Source organism: Cucumis melo, chromosome 4, assembly GCF_025177605.1.
Source record: "Cucumis melo cultivar AY chromosome 4, USDA_Cmelo_AY_1.0, whole genome shotgun sequence".
NCBI classification, from domain to species: domain Eukaryota; kingdom Viridiplantae; phylum Streptophyta; class Magnoliopsida; order Cucurbitales; family Cucurbitaceae; genus Cucumis; species Cucumis melo.
In genome coordinates this window covers 19,270,543-19,287,510 of record NC_066860.1, presented here as the reverse complement: position 1 = coordinate 19,287,510, position 16,968 = coordinate 19,270,543, and the positions used below count along the sequence as shown (strand labels likewise).

The 16,968-nt window shown below is 31.6% G+C and overlaps 1 protein-coding gene and 1 long non-coding RNA gene across 18 annotated transcripts in view; both read right to left on the bottom strand.

Annotated features, from left to right (window-relative positions):
- LOC127149065 (uncharacterized) overlaps positions 1–16,968 on the bottom strand; it is a 71,133-nt gene that overhangs the window by 20,818 nt on the left and 33,347 nt on the right. The gene's annotated exons all lie outside the window — the stretch shown is intronic.
- Positions 7,581–15,848, bottom strand: LOC103499159 (uncharacterized membrane protein At1g16860-like). 17 transcript variants are annotated; one of them, XM_051083830.1, is made up of 10 exons: positions 15,370–15,840; positions 15,080–15,152; positions 14,921–14,990; positions 14,389–14,445; positions 14,119–14,200; positions 13,814–13,980; positions 10,115–11,060; positions 9,198–9,353; positions 8,581–8,792; positions 7,581–8,097 (listed from the first exon to the last, which is right to left on the bottom strand). In XM_051083830.1, exons 7-10 carry the CDS (start codon positions 11,009–11,011, stop codon positions 7,905–7,907), a joined length of 1,458 nt encoding a protein of 485 aa, XP_050939787.1. In that variant the 5' UTR covers positions 11,012–11,060; positions 13,814–13,980; positions 14,119–14,200; positions 14,389–14,445; positions 14,921–14,990; positions 15,080–15,152; positions 15,370–15,840; the 3' UTR covers positions 7,581–7,904. The 17 variants fall into 17 exon arrangements, with proteins under 17 accessions (XP_050939787.1, XP_050939786.1, XP_050939789.1 ...); XM_051083829.1 differs by having other exon boundaries at positions 15,080–15,137; XM_051083832.1 differs by lacking the exon at positions 14,119–14,200 and having other exon boundaries at positions 15,080–15,137.

Below are 16,968 nucleotides of genomic sequence, written 5' to 3'. Positions count from 1 at the left end.
TATCTCCTGGTGCAGCAAGAAACAATATGTTGTTTCCCGTTCTAGCACAAAGTCTGAATATCGTGCTCTAACTGATGCCACTTCAGAATTACTATGGTTTCGTTGACATCATATGGAGGCCTCAGAAAGGTCACCCATTATTCTTCATTGTGATAACTATAATGCTATTCAAATTGAACACAATGATGTTTTTCATGGACTAACAAAGCACATTGAGAATGATTGCCTTTTTGTTTGCCATCATCTTTACAGAAACACTCTCCATCTCCAATATAATTTATCTCCACCACTAACCAACCAGTAGATATCTTCACAAAAGCTCTCCATTCTCCTCGTCATCTCTACTCTACCACCTTGAGTTTGAGGGAAGGTATTGTCGTAATTAGAGTATATTTTGAGATATTGTTTTGAATATTATTCTTGATATTATTATTGATGTTATTCTTGTAATTCATTTGCATATTCTTTCCTTAAGTAGCTACTTCTTTGTGTATAATTAGGCTTGTACCATTGATAATATATCAAAAAAATACATAAATATTCAATAAAATTACAAGTATATTTACAATATTAAGTTTTTTTTTTCAAAACTGTTGTTGCTTGTTGACAACGTTACTTAATTTCACCGATGTTTTTTCTAGGAAACTTTGGTGCAACGTGGTGGATGCAAAGTGTCTAAAAAATCAGTACGAGCATCCTACCTTCAAATCTTTAAATCTCTTGGTAATGTTTATTTGATTAAACTATTATTGGAGGATTCAGGTCATAGTGTACAAATTCAAACTAGAAATGAGTCTGAAAATGAACCAAATCCCAAATTTTTGTAAGTCATGCATAAAAAATTTCTAGTTACTAGTTATTATTTTGTGAGAACACTTTATTTTCTATAAATACTTCCCCTCCCCACAATTTTGTTGAAAGCAAGGTTCAAAGCAAATTCTTTTTTGTTCTTTAGATTACTTTGTGACAAATTCTATAAATTTAACAAAAAAAAATCATTGTAAACTTTAACTTCATGATTATACAATAAAACCTTAACATTGTATATAACAATAAGTGCCAAGATCTTTGAACTAGATGATTTTATAAATTAAATTTATTTAAAGAATGACATACATTGATCAATGAATAATCTTCTTGAAGAATTGTGTTTCTCTCACTTTGGCCTTTTTTTAGAACTTAATTTAGGTTTTTTGATGGGAAGAATAAACTACTTAATGAGGCAATGAGAGAACCAATCCCTAAGGTTCTATTTATAGACATCATCCTTCATAGTGTTTAATTAGAGCATTATCTTTTAACCTAATAGACCTAATAAAATAATAAGCCTCCAAGAGATAAATAGCATATAATGCAATTGGGCTACATTAAAAACAATATTATATTTAGAATAAATCTAACACTCTCCCACTTTGCCCATTGACATTATTTACCATATACGTTCATAGACATAATGCACAAAATTAAACTTCATAACATATCATGTCAAGTCAAAGTAACAATCAAAGAATCATGGCAGTCATACATCATTGCATTAACATACTCCCTTCCATGTATCACTGAAATAGTTCTTCTATTAACATGATCTATAATAAAGATAATTAATAATGGTCCAAAAATAAGTGTCTTTGTCAAAGACGATGTCCTGTTTGGTTTACATAATTCATTTATGTATACACTAATCATGAGCTCAAAGTGTCAAATAACATAATCTTGATTTGAATAATAATATCTACTAATGCCCACACGTTTAACATGATCATCGAATGTACTCTATGGTAGCAATTCTTTAGTTAGTAGATATGTAATCATAAGTTTAGTGCTAATGTGTTTGATTGACACTCTTTGTTTCTGAACTTTTCTTCTTTAACAACAAAGTATTTTAATTCCATACGTTTAGCACCTTTAGAATATCTGTCGTTTTTCTTTAAAAAAAAACTGCTGCAAAATTATCACAATAAATTCTCAGTGACTTGGCAATATTGTCGACAATTCCAAGTCTTGAAATAAAGTTCTACAGCCATAAAACATGAAGCTGTAGCCTCAAAGCATGCTATAAATTCAACCTTCATAGTGGATGCAACAATAATACACTACTTCGCATTTTTTCATGAAATTGCTCCTTCACCTAATAGAACATATACCCAAAATTAGTGGATTTTCGTGTTTCCACACATCTGACAAAATCTGAATCTAAATATACAGTCACCTCAAGATGATCAAATCTCTTATAAGTAAGCATAATGATTATAATTAAACTTACTCCCATATACATCGATCAACGATGTTTTCTTTAAAACCAAAAGTTGTGATGGTATTAGTGTACTTAAGATACCATTGTCTGAAAGCTTATTTAAATCCATATATTGACCTCTTTAATTTACACATCATATGTTCCTTTCCTTCAACCATAAAACCTTCTAGTTGATCCATGAACATTTCTTCATCTAAATTTCCATTTATAAAGGTAGTTTTCACATCAATTTGATGAAGCTCTAAATCATAATGAGCTACAAAAGTCATAATAATTCTTAATGAGTCCCTTTTTGAGATAGGAAAAAATGTCTCTTTGTAGTCAATGTCATCTTTCTGAGTATAATCTTTGGCAACAAGTCAAGCCTTGTGTCATTCGATATTGCCATTTAAGTCAAGTTTGGTCTTAAAGACCCATTTACAACCAACTCTTTTACTTTTTTTTAAACAATTCTACAAGGTCCTAAACTTGATTATCATTCATTGATTTTAACTCTTCTTTCATGGCATCTAACCATTTGGTAGAATTATCTTCTTTAATGGCTTGTGAAAACAAAATTGGATCATTATTAATACTTAAGTCAAATTCTGACTCATGCAAATAAGCCACATAGTCATCAGAAATAGTTGATCTTCTTTGTCTTATAGATCTTCTTAACTCTATTTCTTGTAGTCCCTCAGTTACAGGTTCGTTTGTTATAATATCACTATGTGGTGTTTGACCATTAATTTGTTCTTCTTATAGATTGTTAACAGAGTTAACAACTATGAGAACAACAACTTGAGAAGAAGTTATAGATGAAGGAATTTCCACCCTGATTTCTTGAATTTTCACTTTACCTGGTTCCAAACTCCCACTAATTATGTTATTCTCAATGAACCTTACATTTTCAGTTTCAACTATTCATGCACATACTATGGTTAGGACAATAAAATCTATACCATTTTGATTTTTCTGGATAACCAATGAAGAAACCACTGGTTGTTCTTGAATCCAGTTTTCTTTCATATGGATTATAAATCCTTACTTCCGCTTGACATCCCAAAACATGCAGATGCCTTAAACTAAGTTTCCTTACTATCCACAATTCAAAAGATGTCTTTAGAAATGACTCACTAGGAGCCATGTTTAATAAATATTAAGCAGTTCTTAATGCATACATCCACAAGAACACAGGTAAAGATAAATTAATTGACATGTTTTTAACCGCATTCATTAATGTACGGTATTACGTCTTTTTGCAACACCATTTTGTTGCGGTGTTCATGGTATTGTGTATTAAGCACATATACCATGACTTTCTAGGAGTTTAGCAAATAGGTCAAAACAATGTGCTTTTTCAACATATCTTCCATAAGTTTTATAAAAACCTTACATTTTCAATATTGTAATTGCAGACTTGAAATTGTTTACTACAATCATTTGCATAAACATTAGGCTCAATTTATTTGATCTTTTCAAACATTATAAAAAGATCTATCTTCCTCACTGCTAATAGCTGAAGTAAGTGTAGTAGGTTTCTCACTTAAGAGTGCCGAATAATCAAGATCCAAAACTTCAGGATGAAATCGGATTTGTTTGCACCAGTCAGAGAAATTGAGTGAAATTGAGTTCATTAAACTTGATTATAGATGTAGCATGCGAATGAATAGAAACAGGAGCTGATGATGCAATTACAGAATAGATATGCTTATACATTATTGCTTTGAGAAATAAACATAAAGATACAATACATATTCAGATAATATTAAATAATCATTAACTTATACATTGAAGTTCTTCTTTGGAAGGTACAACAATGTACAATATTTATACTTAACTGAAGTCAGATTTGGTTTCATATAATTTGTAATTTAAATGCCCAAATTAGATAAATTAGTTATCTTTAGATATACTAATAATATTTAACCAAACACCTCAATTAACCACAATAAGATTCAAAATTATAAAACTACTAATTACCTTCGAGCAATTTAAATGTTTTAAAATAATGAAAATCAATATATTCATAATAATATCTTTATCTTTCATAATATAATATGATTCATCATCACCACATAAATATGAGTAATTGAGGTTAATCTTAATTTGATATCTATTGAACTTACTAATTTGGCCACTTTGATGACTAACAAATTATTCGTAATATAGATATCATATTAAAATAATCACAAATAATTATTTCCTTAATTTGTAAGACACTATCAATGATGTATTTATAAGACTTACTAATTTGGTCACTTTGGTGTCTAACAAATTACTCATAACATAGATATATTGCAATAAAACAATCGCAAACATTGATAATTAAATTACAACTTTAATTTGATGCTTATAGAACACTTGGTAATTTGGCCACTTTGGTGACTAATAAATTATTTATACCATAGATATCAAATAGTCACAAACAAATACATGCTTTAAATTATTTCTGATTTAAACATAATGCAAAAGGACAATAAAATATAATTTATTGTACCAAATTTTATGGAACTTAAACATGTATAGTTTATTATTTTTTAAATTTAAGCAACTCAATCATGAGAAAAATAGTAACATTAATGGAGTAATTAAGAACGTAATTAAATATGGGATAATTTTAAATCAAAAAAAAATATTTGAATCTTGGAATATCCTAATCTTGATAGTGTGATTATTTTGGGTAAATTATCTCTTGATAAAATATTTATCTTTTTTTTTCTTTATTTTATTTTTCTTTTTCATAATAAGAAGATAAAAGATTTTGCATGATAAAAGATATTTTTCATAATAAGAAAATAAAAAAAATCTTCTTTATCTTCTTTTTATTTATTTTATTTTTCATTTTCATAATAAGAAGATAAAAGTTTTTCCATGATAAGAAAAATAAAAGATTTTTTTATCTTCTTTCTCTATTTGTTTTCCCTAATTAATTTAAATTTGATATCTATATAACATACTAATGTGGTATCGAATAATACATAATTCCCAAGTGATTTTAATCGCAAAATTTGTAAAAATATTAATATTGCAAATAATTTTATCAAAACTCTCGATCAATCTAAGATATAATTTAAAATCACTAAGATAAATGGATACTACATAATATATACATAACACATAAATTATAATTAATTCAAAATCATCCGTTTGAACGTAAATTAAATATATACATACCAGATATAGTAACTTTCAAAAGATTTTAAAACTAAATTTTAATTCTTAAATAGATTTTAATTCTTTTAATTCATGATTATTATATATTAAGTTAATTTATTATCTTTTAAAATAAAAGAAGAAACAAAAAATTACTTTAATAAATGTAATTGTGGCCGGCGGTGGTGGGTTAAATTTTTTTCCCATTCTTCCGACAATCATAAATAAACTCAATTTAAATTGATGATCAAAACTTCTCAGGCAAACATTATCAATTTTATTAAATTTCAATTACCAATAAATCTTAACGAGGTTGGGAACCTCTTTAAAATTATGAAAAACATGCCGCAGAAACATTAAAAAATATTAATCATTCATGTAAAGTCACAAGTTCTCGATAAGGCTTTAATATCATATGTAAACTTTAGTTTCATGATTATACGATAAAACTCTGACATTGTATATAACAATAACTGTCAAGATCTTTGAACTAGATGATTTTACAAATTAAATTTAGTTAAAGAAGAAAATACATTCTCCATAAATAATCTTCTTCGAGAATTGTTTTTCTCTCACTTGGCCTTTCTTTAGAACTTGGTTTCTTAATGGAAATAATAAATACTTAATAAGCCAACGAGAGACGATCAATTCTTAAGGTCTTATTTATAGACACCACCTATAATGATACTTAGGACATTATCTTTGAACCTAATATGTCTGAAAGAAATAAATAGCATTGGATCGCATTAAAAGTAATATTATATTTAAAATAAATCTATAAGTTGTCTTCTACCAAGAGTTTCAAATGAAACAATGACCGCTAGTAAAAGAGAAAAATTGCCCCCAAAGAGAAAATTGAAAAAGAAAGTTAGTAGACTTCCTTGGATAACAATGGAATAAAGTATTCGATTCGCAAAGATCTATATACTTTGAACAAGCTATCAAGTAAATGAATAGATGTAGTTGCCAACTTTTGTAAAGATTAGGCCTTACTGAAGTTTTGTGTACATGAAGGTGATTTTTTTATATTTTGTATACATGTACATTGTAGCAGGAGATAATATGTTTTGTATTTTTCAGGAAAGACCTCAACTTGATGCTGATGAAACTCTTTAACTTTGATGACAATTTGAATGTTTTCTTTTTAAGTGTTTAGTTTGAAGGCAGGCCAATTTTGAAGGTAGTTGTTTTGAGGAGAAATTTATGGTTGAAGCTGGGGTAGAAATTTAACTTGGTTTCTATTTCTTTTATCTCTATTAGGGATCGGAGGTCTTAGAGACGTGGATATTTAAATTGATGATAGTGTAACTATTTAAGTTTGATGACAATTTAAATGTGAATAAGCACGTAAGATTATTCTGTACCTAAAAATTACTTGATAGTTTATTGGAATTATTGAAACTCGTGATTTATAAGTTTATAAACATTTTATTTTTCTGATTTCATCTGCAACTACCTATATATTCATAAAATTGAAAATTTGATTATCAGTATTGTCATCAATATTTTAATTCTTGATTAGAATAAGATTTAATTTAATTGAAATTAGAAAGGATATTTTTGAAGCTAAACCTTTTATTAGGGATATTTTTTATATATATAATTTCTATCCTGTCACATGACGACCTGTCACTTTTTAACAGTCTACTTCACCATTATGTTTTTCTTCTTTAATCAAATTTGAAAAATCAAGAGTATGATTTAAGGGTATTTTTGACAGAAAAAAAAACCAAGTGTTAAAAAACATTTTGTTATAATTTAATTATTTAAATTTAAAAAACTTAAAACCTTTAGTTGTTATTATTTTTATACTTTTTCCTATTCTCTATACCTTCCACCTGCCTTCTCAACAATGGAAGGCGACCTGAGGAGAGATATAACAGAAATGAAAAACTATTTTATTTTATTTTTTTCAATATTTTTAATTTTAAAAATAAATAATATAAAAAATTAATTCATTCAAATATTTTTTTAAAAAAATAATAATAACTTTATAACTAGTTTTCTATCATAAGGTCAACGCAAGTGGTAGAAAGGTTGTGTTTGGCTTAACTGAATAAATTAGCGGTCGAGAGCCGAGGGAAAGGGTGTAACCCAGTTGAATGGTTGAGGTGTTTCTTCTAGGAGAAATGGAATACAGGCGTTGCTTGTTGCTGCTGGTATTGGCAACAAGATGTTTCAAAGCAAGAGATTACAACGAAAAACAGGTACACTTTCATTCATTCTATTTAACATTAAGTCGTCAAATTAACTGGTTTTGGATTCTACACAGCACCAAACAAACCCCATTCCCTATTACAAGAAGCTTTCTCATTCCTCTTTCTCTCCACCAAAAACACTGGAAAAGAAACTCAGAAAAACTATACATCAAAAACTAAAAACAACACCACCCCATCCCCCTTTAACCATCCGCAATCTCTGTCAATTCATCAGTCCTAACCTACCTACTTACTACCCTACTACCAAACCCAAATATTAAATCAGGAAACATCTTACGTGGACCAAGTTCATGATGCTAAACGGGTATCACATCATTCTTCGACGTGTCTTCACATTGCAAAACAATACCTTCAATACTAGCTGGAAAAATACACTTGCTCCACTCACATCCACTCGCAATTGGATCAGGCGGAGGGACAATCATTAGCACATTTTCGTTTCTCTGAACAACACCCATTACACTAACAGTGCTTCCTTCCTTGATATATCTGCAAAGGTAACAAATATTAAGACCTGCCACATAACTGTTCTTCGATCATACATTGTACTAATTAACAACTACGACCCTCCAAGGTAGAGTTGGGCAAACTGTGTGCTAGTGGCAAGTTTGCAGGAGGATAGGATAGGATCGTTGATGGCTAAAGATTGCTGGAACCAATGATTGAACCGATCATCAGAGGTTGTAAGACAATATAGTCTAACCATATCTAGGAAATGACTCTAAATTAACTATAATATTTTTTAATAATGTAATTTGCAAAAATATGTGAGATCCAGGGCTTCCTTCAGAGGCTCTAAAGAACTTTATTTGACACTAGCTATAGTTCTGGCTTCTTCATTTTTCCGAGTTTCAACAAATAATGAATAGAAAAGAGACCGTCCACAAAAATGTCTATCAGTTTTCTTTACAAGTAGTGAAGTAATCTGTAGGCATGAAGTATTTCAAAAAGCCAGCAAGATAAGTACATTACCCTTCTTTTAGCTGCATGACTCGACCATCACTAGAAAGATTTCTTTCTCCTAACCACCTGATGAAGTTGGGAGATAATTCTTCGTTTACTGGATTAACATCAATAACAATTGGATCATCGACATAAGGAGTCACCCTGGCTCCATAACCGGTCTTAACCAATGCTCTTAATCCAGATTGAAAATCAGAGATGTAGAAGTCAACCACATGTCTCTGTGAATAACAGCAAAAAGAATCCAGCTGTAAATGGCCTCAATAACAAAATAAATAATTCAAATTAAGCAACAAAGTAGCTGAGGACATTTATAAACAATTTCAAACTGCAAAAAATTTTAATACCTACATGGAACCAGTAGGCATGTGGTGTGGCAATATTTTATGGTATCGATTCACTATGTTAACTCCAAATGAATTAATGAATAGTACTTTTTATTGGAAAAAGATCATTGATACTCTATTCTAAGAAAAATAATATGTAAACACGAACCATAGCATACCAAATTTTTCAACCCCTCCCTTTCGAACACACAAGAGAGAGAAAGTAGAGGAAAACAATAAAACTTCAAGGATAGTAGTATTAATCAATCATAACAATAAATTGAGTCTTCAGTCACTCACTTCTAGTGATCTGAGCCCCCAAGTAAAACGGCGATGAGTAGGATTAGCAGCTTTGGAACTCCATCCACGGTACTCATATAAACTGGTTGACGTATATACACATCTTGGAATTTTTTGGAATGATGACTCAAGGGGCACATTACCACAGGTAACCACCTTTAGAACATGACCAAAACAAATTAACAATAACCAAATAAACCAGTATAATGATAAAATCAGAATAAGCTGAATTTTTCCCCAATTGAGGAACGGCAACATTTCACTTCTTACGGGAAAAGAATAGTCGACAAGCATACAACAGTAATCGGTCTCATATTAGACAATAGGCACAGATATAGCATCTATAACAATTAAATGCATCAGAACTATCAGAAGATGTCAATAGCCAAAAAGTTCTCTATGTGCACATTACAGTCTTGACAGAAATTTCTTAAAAAAATATCAATATATCTATTCTATAAGTGAATTTTGGAAATTCTTACCTAAACCAAATCCAGTGGTTTTTTTTCTTTTCTGTTTTTTTCTTTTTTCTTTTTTAAATGGAAACAAGAATTGTCACTTGACTTAGGATGTGTTTGGAATACATTCTGAGTGTTCAATTTAAAAAATAAGTCATTTTAGAAAAAGTTAAGGTATTTGAGTGTTTAATTTAAAAAATAAGTCATTTTACGAAAAATTAAAGTGTTTGGCAATCCCTAATAAAAATTTTGGACTGTATTTTTAAACACTTTTTATCAAAAGAGTTTTTTTTTAAAACATTTTTTTTCTGTAGTCATTCCAAACAAACCCTTAGTTCCACATAAATGTAGTTATGTCATGAAAAACAGTATGATCTATGCTAACTGTTATGTAAATATCAAAATTTGGAGAAGAACGCAAAACAAGTGTATTTAACTAATATCATGAAACATACTTACCCCAGAGACCTTCACAAATTGTCCATTCTTTGCAGTTCTAAGTTCGGAATCTGGATAGCGAGTAATGAAACCCATAATTGCCCTTCTACCCCAGTAAGTATTCCAAATGAAAAGTGTACCAACAGCAGCGAAAAGAACCACAACCACTATGAGAAGGATCGCATTATGGACAGCTCCAAGAATAAAACCCCCAGCAATAAAACCCATCACAAATAGAAGAATTAATGACCATAATACTATCTTTGGAAAGTTCTTTGCAAATGAATAATCATCATCATAAGTAAGAGTAGTTACAGCATGACCATGAGCAGCAGAACCCTGTAATTTAATGGATCCCATTGATTCTAAAGGGCCAGAAACTTTTCGTTGAGCTCCGGAAGAATTTAGAGGCCCCGAAGAAATGGGTCCTGAAGTGATAAGGCCAGTAGCAGGTAGTACCGGAGGAAGAGGCCCAGAGTTTTGACGACCGATAGGTGTTACACCACCAGATTGTGGACCAGACAACTTCTTTACAGGTTCCCCATGCTTGCTCAATGGTCCAGAATTGGACTTCTTCAGTGAAGCTGAACCAGAAAGGCCTTGAGAAGGTAAAGAACCTGAGGTGGTGAACATGGTGCGAGCAGTAGCATTTGGCATGATGGGTCCAGAATGAGATGCAACACCTCCGAAAGATCCAGACCTCAAGGAGCCACTAGTAATAGGTCCTGACTTCTTGGACTTGGAGCCATCTACAGGGATATCAAACATCTTCCCTAGCTCTCCTGATTTCTTGATATCTCCACCAGTATAGGGCATGGCTACAGAGCTCATCGTTGGGGGTCTCTCCTTAGGTTGCTCAGGCCTACCAGAGACGTAAAGACCATTGCTAAGCTGATGAGATGGTATTCTGGAACTCATCTTTGCCTCTTCAAAATAATATCAGCAGTTGATGTAATCCTCAAGTTTCCTGCTAACCAAAATGTTCAAATGATTACAAATCAATTGTAATCAAATGTTAAGCATGAGCTACAAAGACAAAACAGGCACTTGAAAATCAAAACAGATCCATCGAAAGCTACACAACGAGCAACATGTAAATAGATCCAGCGATGAATAGCCTTAAAATGAGAACTCAAAGCGATGTATTTGTTCAGATAATGCAATTATGGTTTCCAATATAATTAGAATTGGCTAGTCCTATATAAATAGATGCAGAAAACTTTCTTGGTCCTAAAGTTTGGATTTAGTGTCTATTTGAACTCTAAGATTTCAAAATGAAAATTTTAGTCCCCAAGGTACATAAAACACCTCTAGAACGTTCTCGGGCAGTTAGTTGATTAACGAAAAAATGGCAATCATTTAGGTTGTTGATTGGCTTATGTTGAATTGGCAATTTTACTTACTTTTTTTTTTATGAGGTGGCTTCACTAAAAAAATGGAACAAAACAATAGACCTTTTATCAAAACAAAAAAATTTAATTGTCTTTTTAAAAGGAAAAGTAACTTTTCACTAAAAAAATAAAAAAAGAAACTAAGGTTCAAAATACAAGAACAAGACAATAGGAAAAAAGTTCAGAGTGAAATTTCAGAAAAAGGCCGAAAACAAAACAACAATAGGCCCTTATCAGAAGAGAAAGATAACAAAATAAAAAACAAGGAAAATAAAAGTATCCCAGCTTCGAGAAATATCTTGAGTTGAAGAGTTGTTGAAGAGCTTTGTTATCACTTGACTTCTCTTAAAAATCAGTCAATTTCTGACTTGGTTTGATCAGGGAGCTCTATGTTCTTTTCTTTCTAGTTCTGACATCATCTAACCAATAGGGAGATGACAGAGGTTGTCTCTCTCCTTTCCTTGTTGGCAAAGTACAATTTTAGGGAAGGGAGAAGGGATGTTCGGTTCTAGATTCCCAACTCTATCAAGGGCTTGTAAATCCTTTTTTAGGTTGTTGTTGGATCCTTCTTCGATTAGTGAGTCTGTGATTTATGAGGTTTGGAGGATTAAGATACCAAAGAAAACCAAGTTCTTTCTTGCAAGTTTTGCTTGGTTGGTGAGCACTTTGGATAGGCTTGCTTGGAAGATGGCTTTGTTAATGGGTTCCTTTTGTTGTATTCTTTGAAGAAAGATGGAGGAAGACCTTGATCACTGTCTTTGGAGCTGTCAGTATGTGAGGTCCATGTGGATCTCCTTCCTGTAGGAGTTTGATGTTCAGATTTTTGGCCAGAGGGATGTTCAAGCACCAATCAACGAGTTCCTCCTCTATCCGCCTTTCAATGGAAAAGGTTGTTTTGTGGTTTGTTGAGGTATGAAATTTATTGTGGAATGTTTAGGTGAGGAACAATAGGGTGAGGTTTAGAAAGAATCCTAGTGAAGTTTGGCCCTTAGCGGGGTTTCACATTTCGCTTTGGGCTTCGGTTTCTAAGGCTTTTTGTAATTATTTCCTAGGTAATATTTTACTTAGTTGGAAGCTCTTCCTTTAGAGGGTGCTTTTATGGGCTTGTTTTTTTTTCATGTCCTTGTATTCGTTCATTTTTTCTCAATGAAAGTTGTGGTTTTCATCAAAATAACACCAAATTGAAACTTTATGATGAGCTACATCAAACTGATGAAAATGAGAAAAGAATTTTGAAAAGATCTTTGATTTCTCTCATGTCATATTTGTAGAACTTTAACTGCATTACTTGAAGGGAGATCTGTGAACGGAGCCAACCTAATTCCAACAAGACTTTAAAGGACATTGACCTTAAAAAATATTCCAAAAGATTCATTGAAGGTTGAAAATACGAAAAAGCTTAGACCAGCATGAAGAAGCATAAGAGCACTCAAAATGATTGAGAGATTCCCCCACCTTCTAACTTAAGACACAGATGGAAGATTGCAAGCACTAGTAGGCATGCTTTCGCTGTAAAATTTCAGCCATATGCAAATTACAATTAAGCATAATACAAATTGGAATATTAATTCACTTGGGAGTTTTGGACTTCCATAATGCAAAATATAAAGACTTATGCATAGGAGTTGAAAATCCAAAAACCCTGTCAATGATTTCTAGGAATTGTCCAAAGGAATCAGTGGAGCACTTTTTTAGAATCATCATGCATAGAAACTCTGAATGTGGATGTGAGTTGCACTAAATTCCAAAGTTAAAAAATCCCTCCTTCATTTAATAAATAAGGAAAACATGTGGAGGGTTAAGAAAAAGACAAAAGCTAATCAACTTGAATTTGAGACAACTATTTGAAATCTTTGTAAAAAGACTAGATTTGTTGTCTCATGTTTGCTTTCGCAAAAAAATTATCGATTGAAGTGGAGGGGCTCTTCAAATAACAAGGACCTAAGTCAACTATTCAATCAAATGATATTAATTAAATATTTATCTCTTTTCAAGAAACACGTGGACCATTCCTTTGCAAAGTTGCGCTCAATTTCATAAGTGGCAATTCTGCCAAGAACTCCTCTTTAGGTGGGGGAAGAATCTGCAACCAGATATTAATCCTTTGAAAGTTTTATTCAAGTGATATCATCTCAAATACAATATCTTTAAATATTTGGGGAGAAAACACTCTAGACTATTCACGATCCTCTTCCTTGGGCATTTAATTCAATACCGTGCTCGAGCATGTGCTTAATATTGGTAAAGCTTTCTTTAGCACAAATACTATCATTGTCCACAACCAAAAATTGAACATCAATACTTAACACTAATGATGATGCTCAATTACCTTGAATCCAATAAACCCAAATCAATTTCATATATAAGGTGGAAGGAAAGACAACATCAACAAGTTGAAACTATTCTCATAAGTTGATCTAGTTCCCGATTAACTCAAAGCACCAACTTAATAAGCTTAGACTTCTTGCCTTGTCCAACAAACATGACAGAAAGTACCTGCATAAACCAAGAGTTTCATTACTTGTTTTCAAACCTTTTTAACCAAACAAATACTCAATGTTCTTTTCTTGAAATATGGCACTTCTGAAACTCTCCTTTCCTATATCCTTTAACCATCAAAATACTCATACTTACTTAGTTCCAGCCTTCCAGGAATTTCAAGCTCTTTAGTCCATTAGTTTTTTCCTCCAACTTGAGTGGCAAAAATTTCCTTATTCTAACCATAAATTTAGCACACTGCAATTAGGAATGTCACTTCGAGACTTTGAGTTCTTTTTCTTTAAGAACATAGATACAAAATATCATGCCACATTGTGCTAGAGAAGATTCTTAAAGTAATCCTTATTAACTACTCTTGTCAACACTTTGGTATCAAATATCTCTCAAGACAAAAAGAGACCATACCTCCTTCCAAAAGAAATCTTTAGATCAACACCTTTAGAAAGATTTCAAGCAAAGCACCTACCAAACAACATAATTCAAGTATGATTCACGGATAACCATGGAAAATGTTATTTAGAAAGAAATCCATGTCTTTTTTCATTTTCCAAACTTATATATGGCATGAACTATCTTATCAAAAAATATATATATATTATGGCATGAACTTATATGCCACTTAGTTAACCTTAGAATCTACAGAATGTTATAATCATCACTCTAATACCGTCTATAACAGCCCATATTTCCAAAAACAACTATTAAACAAAAAAATATTGAACATGACCAATGTAAACTTTTCCTACTTATACAATTCAAAGCTACTTATTACTAACAATTTCTAAGTCAAACTATCAAATCCTGAGACAAACATCCTTTCTCAATTGTTGATCCTCAAATAACATAGAACATACTTTCAAACATTTATCAAATCACAATAGTCAAAATATATCTTTATCAAAATATATATTTTGGAAGGGATGTGGAAATTGCTTACCTCAATCTACAATTCTACAATTCTCAATCCAAAATTCACTTCCTAGAACAAACATCAAATTCCTAAAAGCCTAAACAATAAACAAAACATTTAAGCGTTAGAACTCAGTTTAAAAACCTTAATCAAGGTTGAGAGACTATTTAGGAAGAATAGTCTTACCCAAATTCAACCATAACAAACCATAGACCTTAATTGATCAGTCCGAGTTAGCCCAAAACTACAAACAGCAAGCCTTCACAGGTTAAAAACTGTTATAAGACACTCTAATTGAGTCGAAAACAGTTCAAGACATGCTAGTACTGATAGAACCTTAATCAAAATACTTCAAAACTGACCCAAACACAACGGATGAGTATCAAGAGTTCATAAAACGTTCAAACACTCCAATCCAATTTAAAAAGGAAATTAAAAAAATGATTCTTAACCAATCTTAAGAAAAGGCTCCGGACCTTTCTGGTCGGTGTTCGAAAATGTACGAACTTGCAGATCTGGACCCTATACGTTATGGTACACTAATTTGAAGCCAAACGGAGTGTGGGTAGCAGTCGAAAGCTTACCCCCAAGTCAAAAACGCCGCTGCAAGACACACAGACGTCAGAAATGTTTTTAAAAAACTGCTGTTCGCCCGCGGAACGGAGAAGAAACACAGCCGTTCGAAGTGGCGATAACGTCGCTAGTCAGATTCGTGGATAAACGTAGACCGTCGTCGACGACAGAACTGCGCGTTGGCGTGGGTGTCTACTCGAGTCAATCGTCGGAGGCACGTGGTCGTCGACATTGGTTCGTAGAGTCACCGGAGAAGGAGAACTGAGCACACAAGGTGGGCGCGCTGGCGGCTATGAGGGTGAGGGAGAGGAAGAAGATGAAGACTAGGGCTTTTCGTTTCTCTTTTACCTTTTTCTCTTTTTTCCTTCTATTTTATGACATCATAAAATGGTAACTTCTAAATTTTCATCTTATTAAAATTTCAAAAATTCTAACTAAATCTTTCGTTCGAAATTCATGAAGATTTGAGACCAATTTTAGAATATATATGATATAAAATTTCAATCCACTTTACGTTCTCATTTTTCATTATTTGTTACTTTATCCAAATTATTAAGATTATACTTTGAGATTATCCGACTAAAATAAAAAAAATTATTAAATTTTAGTTGATTCATTTATAAAAGTTTAAATATCCTACAATTTAAAGTTTAAACTAATATTATTATAATTTTATGTAAATGGATGTTTTCGTTTACGATGTTTTCAACATGTATATATATCATAGTTTCATTGAATATTTAAACATCGTCTTAACCAATAAAGTTAAACTCAAATTCACTCCAATTATCTAATTATCCTTTCAAATCTATCGACTTTTTATCCCTTCAAAGTCAGTCCAAAGGGTTAAGAGAGGGAAGAGTTCATCCAATTAGTATGTTGTATTATCTTTGCTTTCAGTGTTTTCTACAACCATAAAGAATAAATTAATTTAATAGTGATGTGTTTTTTTAACCTTCATTCATTTTTACTATCATTTTGTTTTCTATGTAATCATCCTAAGCTAATGATGGAAATAAATAAAGTAAATGAAGGAATCATTTACACTGTTAAACAAAAAATTTCAGCATAACATCATGCAATTAACTCAGGCTAACAATTTTTAAGTCGACCAGAACATAAACCAACCGATTATATTATACATCATAATCAGAATATTATATATTCAAATCAGTAGAAAAGAGTGTTCTGAATTATTTCAAACCTCTTACAACCCAGATTTTAATAATGAAAATGGAAGTATAAGAATGATAAATAGAAAATTACAGAATGAAGAGCAGAGTAATGATTTCCCCAACACACATAAATCATGATCCCTACCTTTCAACCAAAGCAAATCCCTTTTTTTCTCCTTTTACTTTGATATGTCATGGTGCCTTGGTAAACCCAATTGATGATAATTCATTCTTCTTTTCTTGTAGACTACTTTTGGCTTCTAATGAACAATTGATTCAACATCCTTCCTTTCACTATATGGCACAAATTCAACAAAGCTGTGCTCT